The sequence below is a fragment of the Vicia villosa genome, linkage group LG3, assembly GCF_029867415.1.
Source record: "Vicia villosa cultivar HV-30 ecotype Madison, WI linkage group LG3, Vvil1.0, whole genome shotgun sequence".
In the NCBI taxonomy this organism is placed as follows: Eukaryota; Viridiplantae; Streptophyta; class Magnoliopsida; order Fabales; family Fabaceae; genus Vicia; species Vicia villosa.
The window spans coordinates 56,782,610-56,799,680 of record NC_081182.1 but is presented as its reverse complement, the minus strand read 5'-3'; the positions used below and the strand labels follow the sequence as shown (position 1 = coordinate 56,799,680).

The following is a 17,071-nucleotide window of genomic DNA, read 5'->3' as shown; positions in this document are numbered from 1 at the left end:
TCATGTAACACACAGTGTGCAAAGTTAAATGTATTTTTTGTCCAATTGTAATGTATTATGTTGAATTAATGAAGTTCTTGTTCTTGTTTGAAAGCAAATAGAGTGTTGATAATTTGTTGAATAAAATTGTTTGTAAAACATTACTTAAAAGTTGTTTGTAAAACATTGTGGAATGACACTACTTAAAGAAATCACATTGTACTTAAAACTTACTCAAACATTGTACTTAAAACTTGTTTCGGAATCACATTACAAATCAAGTTACAAAAAGGCACATTATGTGCTTACAAAATGCTAGATAAAGTTACATAATTAGAGGTACTTAAAGTTACAAAATAGGAGACAAATAAACTACTGAGTCATTCTTCTTGCAATGTGCTTCCATTTTTCTGATGCATCATCAAGCACCAATGGTGCATCTGAAGTTGAGCCAGGCCCACTAATTTTCCTTGAATTCTTCAAAATCTGAATCCTTTCACTGACCCTCTTCCGCTTAGGCTTGTCAACAGGTCCCTTTTTCTTAGTTTTTTTTTGCAACAGATGCATTAGACTCAGGTTGATCAGCTGTTATGGTTGTTTCAGTTTGAATAGGTGATGCAGGGGCTGGATTAACTGCTGCAGTTTGAACAGGTGATGCAGGGGTTGGATTAACTGCTGCAGCTTGAACAGGTGATGCAGGGGTTGGATTAACAACCTGTGATTGTTGTTCTTCAAAAGCCTGCATCATGTCATCCAGCAATGCATCTAATTCAGGGCCACATTCAGGTTCAACTCCAGCTGGTGCAGCAGATGTAGAAGCTTTGCTCCTTGGTGTCTTTCTCTGCATAAGTCACAAACATATATAAGAATAGAGGCATGAAATACAAGTCATAAGCATATATAACAACAACAATTCTTGTTCAGTGCTATTACCTTTCTCTTCAATGCATTGGGATCTTGTTCAGTGCTCTTACACTTCCTTGAGTTATGTTCAAATTTGTCACACTTGGTGCATCTATAACTTAAACCAATTCTCCTCATCCTTGATCCAATTTCATCTTGCTCTCTAATCCTTAACTTCTTAGGTCTGCCAGGACCCTTCTTATACTGAGGTGGTTCCATGTTCTCGACATCCACATTCGGCCACATGTCCATACCATTAATTGGACTGACATTGTTTTCATAGCAAGTTTTGTATGCCTCTCTCATGTAACAAGGGTCAACATACGTTTCAGGATTCAAATTCTGATATTGAATTGCAGACACAGCATGTCTGCAAGGGATGCCCACAAGGTCCCAAAATCCACATGTACAACTTTTTGTCCCAAGATTAACAACAAATTGTAGCCCATTGTATGGATGATGCACCTGCCATAAATCACCCATGCTCCATGTTGGCAGCCATTCTCCACTCATCAAAGTTTCCTTATCTAATCTTTTCCTAGGATTAGGCATAACATTATGTTTCCACTTGTCAAGCTTAACCAGGCTATTGGCAATCCTACCCATTAAATAGTTCCTAATCCACTCTACCATTGTAAGAATTGGTTTATCCCTAGCTTGTAAAATTGTACTATTAAAAGATTCACTTAAGTTATTCATCAGCACATCACACTTAGGGTAAAAGCTAAAGGAATGCTTACACCATAACTTTGTAGGTACTCCCATCAACCACTCCCATGCCTCCTTATCCAATGCCTTGAGCTCATTCATCTTTTTCTCCCATGCCTGAATGTATGTAGCTTTGGCAGCTCCCATGAGTAGGTCCCTAATAGCAGCTCCACCACCAAACTTCTTCTTGAAATTTGCATATAAATTTCTGAGACAAATTCTATGTTCAATTTGCTCAAACATCTCCTCAAAGACACTTAAAAGACCCTGAAACACAGAGAAATACCTAATTACTTACATACAAACCACAGATCTGAAAAAAAAAAGTAACATAAATCAAGATTACCTTTTGTTTATCTGATATAAAGACATACTTTTTTTCAATCCCAATGTCTTCCATAAGTAGTTGCATAAACCATTTCCAACTTTCCTTTGTTTCAGTCTCTACTACACCAAATGCCAAAGGATAGTATTGGTCATTTGGATCCCTTGCCACAACCACTAATAACTGCCCCTCATAGTGTGTCTTAAGGTGACACCCATCCACTCCAATGAAGGGTCTACATGCCTTTGTGAACCCTTTCTTACAACCATCAAAGCAGAAATAAAATCTACCAAATCTAGGTGGTAGGGTTGGCACTGGCCTCTCAGTGTTAATCTTTACTGTATTTCCAGCTGAATGTTTCTTCAACTCAGCTGCATAACTCCATAGCTTGTTAAATTGTTCCCTTGCATCTCCTTCAATAATTTGCTCAACCATGGATCTAGCTCTCCAAGCCTTCCCTTTGGTTATGCCAACTGAGTATTTTTGCCTAAGTTCTGTCATAATTTCCGAAACTTTAACTTTTCCTTGTGACTTTATTTTCTCAACAACTAGCTTAGAGACCCACTTGGAATTGGCAGTTTTGTTATTTAAGACCCTAGCACACATGTGTGTCCCCACCCAAGTTTTTATTTGGTAAGTGTGTTTGTTCCCCACTTTGCTACATAATGCTAAAAACTGACATTTACCCTTGCACTCCACCCTAACCCTATAGCTCTCGTTTTTTACAAAAGTTATCTCTCTCCCATTTAAAATTGATTAGTCTCTAATTGCATCTTTAAATTCAGAAAGAGATTTGAATTTCATACCTAATTTGAATTGAAAGTCCTTGTTGACCAGCTCACTTCTGAACTTCTCATACTTTGGCTTTGGTTGTTTGTCATCCTTGTCACTATCATCGGGATCAGAGCTATCCAGCTCCTCACTATCATATTCCATCTCTCTACTTTTAAAATTGGTGGCATTCCTCTTAGAACTAGAACCAAAAACACTTTTAGGAACCACAAGATTCACTTTGGACCCCTTCACAGATTTCATCTTCTTGGTATCCTTCGATGCCATAACCTTATATCTGATAGACTTTCCATTTACCTCAACCCTGTTACCACTCTCTGGTATTTCTACTTCCACTTCTTCAAAGTCTTCCTCTTCTCCTTCACATACCCTTTCTTCTTCACTGTCATCAAATGTTGTCCCTCCTTCATAATCTTCATCCGCACTATCATCATCAGTGGAGTCACTAAAACTCTCAAAATCCGGAGTCAACACCTTGGTCATCATGTCTTGAACCCCATGTTCTACCCATATGTGGCCATCAACATTAAAGGACAAGTTGTGATTAGCAATTTCTCCAGCTTGAGCGTCATCAATCAAGTGGGTAAAACTTTTGTCCACGTTTGGAATCTTCCTCCATAGCCTGAAAGAATCGTAACCTCAATCTTTCACCAAGCTAACAGCTTCAAAAAAACTCCACTTGTCAGAGTCTTGCCCTTCTACAATGGTTTCACTCCCTCCCCTGTAAAACGCGTGATTGTCTTGCACAAAGTTTCCCCCATGGTGAAAGATTACTGAAAAAACCCCATTTCTGCAAACACCCAGGTTCCTAAACATTACTATTCGTGATCAGTCATTAAAATAAGTTCAATGGAGAAGAAGATTTAACTTACCTTTTGAGAATGTGGATGAATGCAACCCTAGCAGCAGCTTCCCAAGATGATGAACGAAAAAGCTTATATTGTGAAGATGAAGAACCAATTTTAGTTAGGGTTTAAAATGGGCATAAATATTTGTTAACACTGAAGGGCATTTTTGTCTTTCTAACATATCCAATACACATGTGGCATTTAAATTTTGAAAATATAATTAAAAAACGTGACAGATCAGCATTTTTAATGATGTGGCATGGAAAAGGTTTTAAGAAGAATTATTTTAAAATGTTGAGGGAATTCTTGCAACTTTTTTTTTTGCAGAGGTTTTTTCAAATGACCCCTATATGGCAGGGGGAAATAGGTATTAACCCTAATAATAATATTAACTATTGTTATATTACATGATGTTCCATATTTCACTTAAGTGCACCGTATCTTACGGTGTTCCATAATTCTCTCAAGTACACTGTATCTTACGGTGTTCCTTATTTATTCTATCTCTCATCAATTTGTCCTTGTGTGTGACCCTGTAGGTTCTCGCGACGTTGGCAATTATATTAAATCACGCATTTAACATAATAAACAGCGATATCTAGCAACACATCACTGCTACCCAAGTCACGAAAATGTAATGTGATATGACAAAACCTTTTTCGTGATAATGTTTGTGTGTACATTTACCCTTTTCCCCTCATGTCTGAACACAAGGCATAGACTGTGTCACTCTTGTTGAGTTCAATATTGGACCCTTAGACATTTATCCTGTTACGTAGAATGGGCAAATTCCATCTAGGTCACTCATGTCCCTCAACATGCTTTATGGAGTACCCATCAACTGTGTTTATGGTCATCCAGTTACAGACAATGTTTTATCAGCAATAAAGTACTTGATTATACCTCTAGAGTTCATAGTGGTGTCAGGTTGAAGGGTGGTATACACCACTTATCACCATGAAAATAATTTATGAGACTTTGCATAACATTCTATGTAGTATTCTCATAGCAGGTCAATCTAGTATTGATGTAGGAGGATTGTGCGTATCAAAGAAGAAATCGAACGTCGGAAAGCATTTTAATATTTAAGCAATTTTAGTTTTAATATTTAAGCAATTTCTATTTTATTTGTTTTATTTAATTTTTTTTTGGATTAAAAGCCCATAAGGCCCAATAGGGTTTATTTGTTTTATGTATTTAAAGACCTTTGGCATAGCCATAAGGATTATCTCTTTTATTATATAGAATCCAAAGTTTTCTTTATTCCTAGTGGACTCCAGAGCTTATCTATAGGGTTTGCGCTTGCAACCCTGTTTTCATTCAAGGTTTAGCGCTTGCTATTCCTTTGGGCGGCTTCCGACTGCGTCAGTTGGCATCAGAGCAGGTTTTCTCCTGTTCTTTTCATAGCTTGACAACTATGGCGGACCAACCGGTGACCAAAGCAGATCTTGAGGGAATTACCACGGCTTTTACCGCGGCTCTAACTGCTTTGACTGAACAGATGGCGAATTTAGCAAATCAGGCGAACAACGCCAACAATGGGAATCGGCGAAGAGACAGGAGAGGGGAGCCGATTAGGGTTCTACGGGGTGGAAACTGTGTCGAAGATTCGAGTTATGATGAAGAACCTTACAATAAAGAAGATAATCGTGGGAATCTACCGAACAACCATGACTATCGAGTGAAGGCTGATATTCCATTGTTCTACGGAACCATGGGAGTGGAGGAGTTTCTTGATTGGCAGATCGACGTCGACAGGTTCTTCGACGTTATGGGTGTCCCTGAGAACAAGCAAGTCAAGATGGTTGCGATCAGGCTTAAAAGTACTGCAGCTGTCTGGTGGGATAAACTTGTTGTTCAAAGGCAGAGACAAAGAAAGGGGCCAGTCAGAACTTGGAGAAGAATGAAACAATTGATGCTAGAGCGGTTTTTACCCGAGGATTATGAGCAGATTCTTTATAAGATGTACATCGAGTGTGTTCAGGGCAAGAGAACCGTGACTGAATACACAGCCGAGTTCCTGCGGTTTTCTGAGCGCAATGAATTGGGAGAATCAGAAAGCCAGAAAGTGGCTCGATACATCAGTGGCCTAAAGGGATCCTTGCAGGAGAAGATGGGTTTACAGACTGTATGGACCGTAGCTGAAGCATCCAGTTTGGCTTTGAAGGCAGAATTGATGGAGAAATCCCCTCGAAATTTCTCGTCTATTGAAAGGTATTCACCCCAAAGTAGAAGTGTGCAGCATGGTAAAGCACCAATTCAGAGGCCAAATAATCCATATGCTAGACCCGCTATAGACACATGTTATCGTTGTAACGGAAGAGGCCACAAATCAAATGTTTGTCCAACAAGAAGAGTCGCTGCTGTTGTGGAAGAAAGGGAGGAAGATGAGGAAAGAGAAGATTCTACAGTTAAGAACGATGAGTATGCCGATGTTGAGTTTGCGGTGGAAAAATCTGATGAGAGGGTAAATTTTGTGTTGCAGCGAATGTTACTAGCATCCAAAGACGAAGGGCAGCGCAAGAATTTGTTCAAGACACATTGTTCTATCAAGAACAAAGTGTGTAATCTAATTGTGGATAGTGGCAGCATGGAGAATCTGGTGTCAAAAAAATTGGTAGATTATTTGAAGTTGTCCACAAAACCACATGAGAAGCCATACAACCTCGGTTGGGTAAGTAAGGGCTCCCAAGTTCGAGTAACACTAACCTGCAGAGTTCCTATCTCCATCGGAAAATATTATAGAGAAGAGGTACTTTGTGATGTTCTTGATATGGATGTTTGTCATATTTTACTTGGTAGGCCTTGGCAGTTTGATAATGATATCACTTATCGAGGACGGGATAACGTGATGATGTTTACATGGGGCACACATAAAATTTCTATGGCTCCTGTTTTACACTTTGATAAGAATCCAGAAGGAAAGAAGCCTAGATTCTTGATGATGATGCAGAGTGAAAAGGAGCTTGATGAGGCTGTAAAAGAAACTGAATGTTTCTGTCCAGTGATGATCAAAGGGTTGATGAATGTTGCAAAGGAGGAAACAACAATTCCAGAAGAACTGCTAGGGATCCTAAAGGATTTCATGGAGTTGACCGCAGATGACCCGACAAACGATTTGCCTCCTATGCGAGATAAACACATGGAAATCAAAGTTTTCAATGTGGGAGAAGATGTGATGGCGTTTCGGCGTAAGGAGAGGTTTTCAGTTGGTACTTACAATTATAGCAAGCTGCCAGATGAAGTTCTTTATCAAGAAGAGAACTCGGGGTCGAGTTCTTCAGAAGTGAAGGAGACTGATGTAGGAGGATTGTGCGTATCAAAGAAGAAATCGAACGTCGGAAAGCATTTTAATATTTAAGCAATTTTAGTTTTAATATTTAAGCAATTTCTATTTTATTTGTTTTATTTAATTTTGTTTTGGATTAAAAGCCCATAAGGCCCAATAGGGTTTATTTGTTTTATGTATTTAAAGACCTTTGGCATAGCCATAAGGATTATCTCTTTTATTATATAGAATCCAAAGTTTTCTTTATTCCTGGTGGACTCCAGAGCTTATCTATAGGGTTTGCGCTTGCAACCCTGTTTTCATTCAAGGTTTAGCGCTTGCTATTCCTTTGGGCGGCTTCCGACTGCGTCAAGTATAAATATTACTCCTAATATTCATACTTATGTCAAGACTTGATAACTCCTTATCTATGATCCATGAGATGTGATCATCAGTCTATTTTCATAATAGTATCAATGCTTTAATGTTATTCTACTTCACAATAAAGCTTGACTACGAATAATTTAATAATAGTATCCTTATGTATAATGAGGTCTCATGATTAAGTCACGCTTAACATTTCATTAAACAGACTAGCTATTCTAGGAACTTTATTATTTTGGAAAAACAAACATAATAAAGAAATGCCTTTTTATTATAAATAAATAATTTGATACAAGTACCAAAAGTATTGGCCTCTAGGGCTTACACCAACAATCTCCCACTAAAACTAAGAGCCAATCATGTATTTATCTAATACCCATAGATCTATTATGAACATCATGCTTCTACTGCGTAAGAGGCTTTGTTAGTGGGTCAGCGACATTGTCAAGTGTTGGTAATCTACATATATTCACATATATTTTGTCGCAGTAAAGCGGCAGTCAAAAGATTTGGAAGTATTACTCCTGAAATTATCGTGTCCACAGGGGATGGTCTAGTTAGAATGCCATTCAACGATTTCTTTGTTTTTGAGCTCGGTTTTGAATGAACAAAAGGTAAAAAGATATAAATAGAAAAATAAATATATTCTTCAGAGAGCATAACTTATCAGGCATGAATATACACTACTCGTCACAAACTTAAACCTATCGATCAATTGCACTCAACCTACAATACTCGTCATTACTATCACGTGTCTCTCACATCAATGTTCATCTCTGAAGCACCAACGAGATGTATCACAACCGAGGTTATCTCTAATGCAAGTTGTGAGCACATTCGTATTCTTGCTTCGGTAATCTCTCGCGCGAAACTCAAACACGGAAGCATTAAGCTTCGACACACAAGTGATTGTTAGCTCTAAATTCATCTCTAGAGTCTATAAGCTAACAGAAATTTATCCCTAACTAGAATCTGTGAGGTATATCTCTATAGAAATACAAATCTCAAACATAAAGGTTAGGGAAGATAACAATAATGATTTGTAAAGTAAGTTTTATACAACGCCATGAGCGATAAATATACATATGTACAGAGTAAATCTACATACAAACCCAACAAAAGAGAAATACACAAAGAGGAAGAGAGATAAACCAAACATCTTGCAGGTTGTCGGCTTCGATTGATGAGAAATTCACCTTCGATCATCCAAATGCACGACCTGATTATTGTTTGCTAAGCTAATCCTACCAAAGAATGTTGGTTAATGAATTAGGAACAAAAAACCTCAAAACATAACCTAAAAATGTGAAAGAACCTATTTATAGAAAAACAAAAATCAGTAGACCGAGCTAAGCCCCCTCACCAGGCTAAGCCCGCTAAAATATCTTGAGCTGAAAAAGTGATCGGGCTAAGCCACCTGACCCGGCTAAGCGGGACCATGCTGAGCCCACTCATTGGGCTAAGCCCGCTTGCAAATTCAGTTCTGCCTCTATAATGAAAATGGTAGCGTGCTAGGGACTGGGCTAAGCAGGCTCTACTACCATTTTCTTCTTTATTGCTCCAAAATTACGTATTCGAAGTCGTATCTTCGACACTTTATTGCTCGATGCTCCTATACGCTCAAATACCAATAAAACAAATTAAAAATGGTCAAACGGTACATAAATGAATCGAAAATGCAAAGAATACGTAATACGTACAAATATAACGAAAATGTATGCATTCACGCACAAGTTAAGGAAAAAGAGACGATAAGAGCCGCAAAAGTATATCTAAAAATAACTATAATTTGGCACTTATCAATATGCAATTTCTATTATCTCTCAAATGAGGTAATATTTCCTAAGTATGTGTTTGGATCATCAGTGAGATCTAGGCTCCTTAGCTTGTGCGATAGTGTTGGAGCGGTAAAGCGGCAAGCAACAAAAGTTTTTTGGAAATATTTATCCGGGAATTTATCGTGTCCACAGAGATTGGTGAGAAGAACTGCCGTTCGACTATCTCGCGTTCTAAGTTTCATGATTTGGGTGCGGAAAGGTAAATGCGGGCAAAATAAATAAAAGCAGATAAATAATCTCAATAGTCTAAGAGAAAGAGTTATGGAGTTGTATTTCGTTCTACCCGTCTAATACTTAAATCTGAACATCTATCGCTGGACACTCATAATACGCGTCAACATCACCGGGCATCAACTGAGATGCCACATCGGTGTCCATGTCTGCAACACCGAGGAAAGCTCAACAGTACTATTCACATCAGCGATTTCTCCACCGACACAAACAACACGGAGGCATTAGACTCGATACCCATTACGATTGTTAGTCCTAAATCCATGTCTGTAACCCAGAAACTAACAGTTATCATTCCTAATCAAGATCTATGGTGTCCATGTCTGCAACAACACAAATCCAGAGCATTTAAGCAAAAAGATCAAGAACAACAACAATGATGATTTGTAAAGTGAATATATAAACGATCCCAAGATCCACAAATATACATACAATAAGAGTAGAAATATACATACAACACCCACCATTGGAATGAAACAAAGGGAAAAGAGAAGATGAACCGAAAAGATCTCACCGGTACAATGAAATCGAGACAGATCCATGATCAATCGACATGACGTCGCACCCAATGGTGTTTCCTAAACCTCTAAACCACCAAGAAAGGATCAGAACTCAACTTGTCAAGAAGAGGTGATAAAAAACCTAAAAAAATCTGTTATTAACTATTTATACAAAACTGAGTTTCGCAGTGGGCGCGACGCGCCCTACTTCGGCGCGACGCGCCCTTTATAAATTTACCAAACCTCCCTAGCGCGCGACGCGCCCTAATCCGGCGCGACGCGCCCTCAGTTCTGCCAAAATTTATTCTTTTGCACCTACAGCGCGCGACGCACCCTCCAGCGCGCGTAGCGCGCTGCACCAGAACAGCAGAATTATTTCCTCTTTGCTCTCGCAGCCGTGTCTTCAACACTTTACTACTCAAGGCTCCGAAAATGCAAGAATACCTATAAAAATACAACAAAACTATCAAACGGTATAAAAGTGTATGAAAATACAAGTATTCGTAAAGTAAACGTATTTATACACAAAATGGGGTATTATTCATACGGTATTAACAAAAAGTCTCGATAAGTGCCACAAAACATATATACAAAATAACTACATTTTGGCACTTAACAACTCTCCCCAACTTGAATTTGTTTGTCCTCAAACAAGGCCAAACACTCTAAGAATCAAAAGTAAAAATCCAAAGAATCAAGAATCAACAAGATTTGGAAAAACGAAACAATTGTACGGTTCAAACAAGAACGTACGAACAAAGTAAATACTTACCACAATCCTACAATGACAACATGAAAACGAAACGAATCCTAAGTACAAAAATCATATAAAACATTCTAAAACAAAACAAGCTCATTCACGAATCACGCCTAGCAAAAATTCATCGGTAGATGAAAAACACCGAAAGGTGAGGACTTTGAACACTCATCCAACAATCTTGCAAACAAAAGACAAAATTATGCGTTCATCTAAAAATAGTATTGAAAATGCAACGGCACGAATCACAAGGGCTTTCAAGGTTGTAATGTGGCTCGGTTAACAAACAAGTGATAAGTCCTAAAGCTAATCGAAACAAAAACTTGCCTAAACCTAAGGGAGTAATTACTTCCACAAAGTTTCAAACAATACAATTCCAATCCAACTTTCTTCTTCATCACAAGTTTCACACCAAACACAAAACTTATTAGCACACTCTTATTCATACTCTTTTTGTTATTTTCTTTTTCAAACTTTTTCTCTTTTTTTTTCTTTCTTTTTCTTTTCTTTCTTTTTCACATTTTTTTCTTTTTTTTTCACAACCTCATAATCAACCACAATATAAATGGGAAAACATCCTCTCCCCAACTTGAATTCAACCACAACATAAAGTGAATACTCCCTCCTTTCTAAGGCAAGGTAAAAATCCATCTAAACATCATAGGTGCGGGTTCAAGAAAACAAAGAATCAAACATCCATACACAAATGAAAACCAAATGCTCATAGACAAGCATTAAGCAAAAACAGTACGGAGATTGACAAAAAGGCTCAAAAGGGGTTACAATTGGTCACACACTCACAAGATAAAATGACATTTGGCTTATGGTAGTTGTGCTCAAAATCAAACAAGTGCCTTGATCACTTTCGTGCATTCACAAAATCAATACAAATGAAAGATTAAACATAATAGTATCCAGTTAAAACAAGAAATTGTCGGTCTCTCGCATATATATACAATGGAAAGCCACCTCACATTTATAAAAAAAAGGGAAACTAATTGTGATTCAAGTCATGAGCAAGTTATGCAAAAAGAATGAGTAATATGAAATGTGTACTAATGAAAAGTCTCATAACCATGTTATGCTATAGAAAGCAATAAACGAGTACCTTGCTACGTACAAATTTGAACAATCATTACCGCACGACCGGCATGTTGAAACAATCAAAATAAGAGAATTACCAAATGAGACTTCAAGCGATCGGACCAAAATTTGAATCTAAACAACAACAAAAGAATTAAAAAATAAAACTATAAAATACTATACTATAAAGCCTTGGTGTCAGTTGGAAAAAGGCTAGCCAAGTGAATCATGAAAAAGGCTAGCCAAAAGCAACATAGCACGCGACACACCCTCAAGATCGCGCGACGCGCCCTATGTTCTGCCAAACCAAGCTCTTCAGCTCCCAGGCCGCGCGACGCGCCCTCTTTGCGTGCGACACGCGCTACACCAGATAAACAAAAACCAGTGCAGCAAAACTAAAACTCAAAGAAACCTCCACTTATCACCTACACTACTCATTTTACACAACTAATAGAATTTACAAAAGTCAAAACCATTGGGGTGCCTTCCAAAAAGCGCTTGTTTTACGTCGTAAGCTCGACGCCTTTATTGTGCTCGGGTAGTAGCTTTCTCCACGACACGCCAACGCTTTCGCCCCAACGCGAACCTAAAGAAAGTATCCTAACCACACACGAACAAACATTACGAAGCAAGAGAATATACAACAACACGTAAACAACACGTATTAACAAACACGTAACGATAAGTAAAAACACAATTTTTACAAAAGTTTGGTGAAATTAACTAAACAAGTTGAAAAGTGAAAATTGGAAATTAAAGAACTATCCGAGTTCAACTTGTTTAATAAGTCAACCAAACAAAATTAAAACATGTATCTATACAATCCACTATACAAAAGTATACAAGTATAAGGAAATTCACAAATATACGATATTCACAAAACTCAAAAACAAAGAAACTATCGCAATGCGAATTCAATAAAAACACCAATCCCCGGCAACGGCGCCATTTTGTTGGAGCGCGCGACAAGCAACAAAAGTTTTTTGGAAATATTTATCCGGGAATTTATCGTGTCCACAGAGATTGGTGAGAAGAACTGCCGTTCGACTATCTCGCGTTCTAAGTTTCATGATTTGGGTGCGGAAAGGTAAATGCGGGCAAAATAAATAAAAGCAGATAAATAATCTCAATAGTCTAAGAGAAAGAGTTATGGAGTTGTATTTCGTTCTACCTGTCTAATACTTAAATCTGAACATCTATCGCTGGACACTCATAATACGCGTCAACATCACCGGGCATCAACTGAGATGCCACATCGGTGTCCATGTCTGCAACACCGAGGAAAGCTCAACAGTACTATTCACATCAGCGATTTCTCCACCGACACAAACAACACGGAGGCATTAGACTCGATACCCATTACGATTGTTAGTCCTAAATCCATGTCTGCAACCCAGAAACTAACAGTTATCATTCCTAATCAAGATCTATGGTGTCCATGTCTGCAACAACACAAATCCAGAGCATTTAAGCAAAAAGATCAAGAACAACAACAATGATGATTTGTAAAGCGAATATATAAACGATCCCAAGATCCACAAATATACATACAATAAGAGTAGAAATATACATACAACACCCACCATTGGAATGAAACAAAGGGAAGAGAGAAGATGAACCGAAAAGATCTCACCGGTACAATGAAATCGAGACAGATCCATGATCAATCCACATGACGTCGCACCCAATGGTGTTTCCTAAACCTCTAAACCACCAAGAAAGGATCAGAGCTCAACTTGTCAAGAAGAGGTGATAAAAAACCTAAAAAAATCTGCTTTGAACATGGACACTTGGCTTCAATACACTTGGCTTCAATTGTAGAATCAATAAATGTATTCTGCTTTGAACATTTCAAGCTCACAGCACCACTATTTAAGCAAAACACATAACCAGATTACGATCTAAAGTCATCCTTATCTGTCTGGAAGCTAGCATCGGTGTATCCAATTACACCGAGATCTTCCTGACCTCCATATATTAATAATGAGTCTTTAGCCCTTCTCAAGTATTTAAGGATATTCTTGATAGTCACCCAATGAGCATCATTGGGATCAGACTGGTACCTACTCATTGCACTTAATATATAGGCTGCTTCATCTAGGTCCTTCGTAGAAAAGCATTTCCCTAGCCAAGTTTTCACTTGTTGCAAGGTAGGGACATCATTTCCAATGAGTAACATGTCATCTACATATGATACCAGGAAGATGGTCATGCTCCCACTAACCTTCTTATAGAAACAAGGCTCATCTTCATTTTTGATGAATCCATATTGTTTTACTGTTTCATCAAAACAAAGATTCCAGCTTCTGGAAGATTACTTCAATCCATAGATTGATCGATGTGACTTGAATATCTTTTGGGCTTCTTCTAGTATGTCAAATTCTTCAGGTTGTGTCATGTACACATCCTCAAGAAGATTTCCATTAAGGAAAGCAGTCTTGACATCCACCTGCCATATTTAATAATCATGATATGCAACAATAACAAGTAAAATTCGAACAGATGTAAGCATTGCAACTTGTGAAAAGGTTTCATCATAGACTACCCCATGAATTTGCTTATAGCCTTTAGCAACCAGTCTTGACTTATAAGTATGTACCTTACCATCCATGTAGTCTTCTTTTTGAATACCCATTTGCATCCTATAGGATTAAATCCTACAGGATACTCCACCAAGGTCCAAACCTGGTTTGGGTACATGGAATCCATTTCAGATTTCATGGCTTCTAGCCACTTCTCATACTCGAGACCAGTAATGGCCTCTTGGTATGTCACAGGCTCATCTTGATCCATGAGCAATACATCATCTTGATCATTACTTGTGTTTCCTATATAAAGGAATGGTTAATCCTTGAAGTTCTTGTGCTTGCGAGCTTGGACAAGACGTTTGCTCTGGTGTTCAACTCCATCGGGATGTGCATAACCTCGTGTGACCTAAACATTTCCAGCTTTTCTTTGTTGAGGGAAATATAATTTTGTAGCAATAGATCTTTGGTTTGAGTTACTCCTTTGACCTTGGATAAAACTAGTAGTGAGTCTGTTTGTAACTTGACTTCTTATTCTCCTATTTCGGATGCCAATGCAAGATTGAGGTTGGTAGATGTAATTTTAACTATGACAACATTGAATAAGCATTTAGTATATTTCATTTCAAAAAGGAAGTTGGCGTGGAACAGGCCTTGTGCCATGTTCAAGGTAGATTCGACCTTATTGGGGTATTATCGTCCCCTTTTTTGGGTTGTGTATTGAATAGAACAATCAATATTAAGTTGGTGACATGCTACACTAGGGTCAATTCTAGGCATTTCGTCAAGGAATATTAAGGAAGAGTCCGATGTTAGCTCTTAGGCATTTAATAAGTCATCTCCTTACTTGCTTCGGCAAGTCAACTCCTATCTAGGCTGGCCTCGCAAGGTTTTCGTCGAGTAGCACGATCACATAATTTTTTTCTGGAACCGTCCTCAGGCTCCTCACTTTGGTCCTCATTGGAGATTCAAATTTGTCACATGGCACAATCTCATTTCATCGCATATCTAGATCAACTTTGTCAACGGCGAGGGTGGGGGTATCTTTTGCCTTCCTCTTAAGAGTAGGGAAGGTTTCATAGGGATCTTTTGAAACTGTTTCGTGAATCAAGCGAGCTTCGTGCAAGTCAATCGAGATAACAACTAGTTTACTGAAGCAGTTGTGGTGTTTCATATTTAGGGGGACAATGGAGGCTATAGTGTCCAACGTTGCGAGAAAAGGACTTCCCATGATGCAATTGTAAACACTTTCACAACAAACCACTAAGAAACACACTTTCATCGTCTTCTTGTTTCTTCATTCTTTAAAAAAATTGGTAATTATTTAGTACAACAAGGGTGAGTAACTGACTCATCGAACGCATAAAGACTTATTCCTTCTTATGTCATAAGATCTTCTTTGCTAAGCCTCAATTCTACAAACATGCCGATGTGCATGACGTTGCAAGAATTTTTACCATCAATTAGGATTCTTGAGACTGTGAAGTGGTCCAGGGGGCAACCACTATTAATTGAAGTGTCACGTTATGGATCCCTTCCAAAATCTCAATATCTTGAAACTCTATGATGAACCTCTCTTTATACGATTTTCCTTCTACTGTTTGAAAATTTGATGAAATTTTTGTTGAGTGTTTCCTGTTCAATTCTTCCTTACCAAATGATGCCTTGCTAATGGGGGAAATAAAAAGGTCCATTGATGACCTCGAGGTAGGTGCTCGGGAGGTAACTCTTATAGCCAAATCAAATATTGCCATTGTTGATCATGTGAGATCGTTGCTCATGAGATGTGACCTTAAGAACGAGATGAATTTGAGTAGACATTCATGAGAATCAGAAGTCAATTTCCATAAACGGCGTCACTAATTTGCGATAGAACAAGAAATATGTGTGTTGAGGGATCAAGCTCTCTAGTGCAACGGTAAAAGCTTCTAGTGCGACCGATTGGTGAAAATATTCAAGGTTAGTAATTCAACGCCCAAGTGAGTGAAGTTTTAGTGGTGTAATTTTTGGGTGAGAACGAGATAATGCATGTATTAAGCGTATGGAAAGGTTTATATGTGTTGGTTGAAAATGCCTCTGCCTGATCTGGTGTGTGATGTAGGGTGTCGTCCAATCATATCCAACGGTAAGGGATGTCTTGGAGGAACGAGATTAAGTATCCCATGAAGCCCCCCTATCCATTTGTCTTAGAGAGGTTTTGAATTGGACCTTCGTGATTGAGCTTGCCGTTTAGGGCCGCTGCTCAGCTCAAAACAATATTTTTAATTAAAAAACTATTTCATTCGTGAACAAATAATAGATAATCTAGCTTCACGAAGGAACAAGAAATGAAGAGAGTTGGATAACTGCTGGTTTAGAACGCTGACTCCAATCTTCGTTACGACAACGTGAGATAGACTTGCATGATTAACACTCCAACACTCAAGTCAGTTCAAAATGAATATAGTGAAATTGAAGATCAGAGATTGTGTACTTTTTCATCGCATGTGAATTGTTTATATATTTTGAGTTGAGTCGAATAAACTTGAGATGAATTGGGTCTTGGTTGGTTTGAGCCTTTGGCTGGTCCAAAACAAAAACTATAAATTGTAACTTTAAATTAGAATAAATTTTTAAAAACAAAATTAATTATTAGTGCATTTCAATCAAATATTCTCTTTGGTTCTATTTATAAGAGAAAATTGACTTTTTAGTCTATGATACAGAAACATTTGTTATTGAATGAATTAAAAAACAAATTTCCTCTTATAAATGATGAGGTCGGAGGTAATATATTACAGGAAAATACTTATATAGACACAACCATAACACTTGTACTTACACACAACCAATCACATTTTTTTTATTAATTAAAAAATAAAATTGTCTCTCTTCTCTTTTATCTCAACCACCCCTATGATGCCAATTAAAAACGAAATTAAAATTTAAAT

General features: G+C 37.9%; 1 protein-coding gene across 1 annotated transcript; it reads right to left on the bottom strand.

The window, feature by feature from the left end:
* Window positions 1-520: 520 nt before the first annotated feature.
* On the bottom strand, window positions 521-2,521 carry LOC131658111 (uncharacterized). The gene is made up of 3 exons (XM_058927445.1): window positions 1,937-2,521; window positions 913-1,857; window positions 521-820 (listed from the first exon to the last, which is right to left on the bottom strand). The coding sequence occupies exons 1-3, from the start codon at window positions 2,519-2,521 to the stop codon at window positions 521-523; spliced, it is 1,830 nt and encodes a 609-aa protein (XP_058783428.1).
* Between the last annotated feature and the right edge of the window lie 14,550 nt (window positions 2,522-17,071).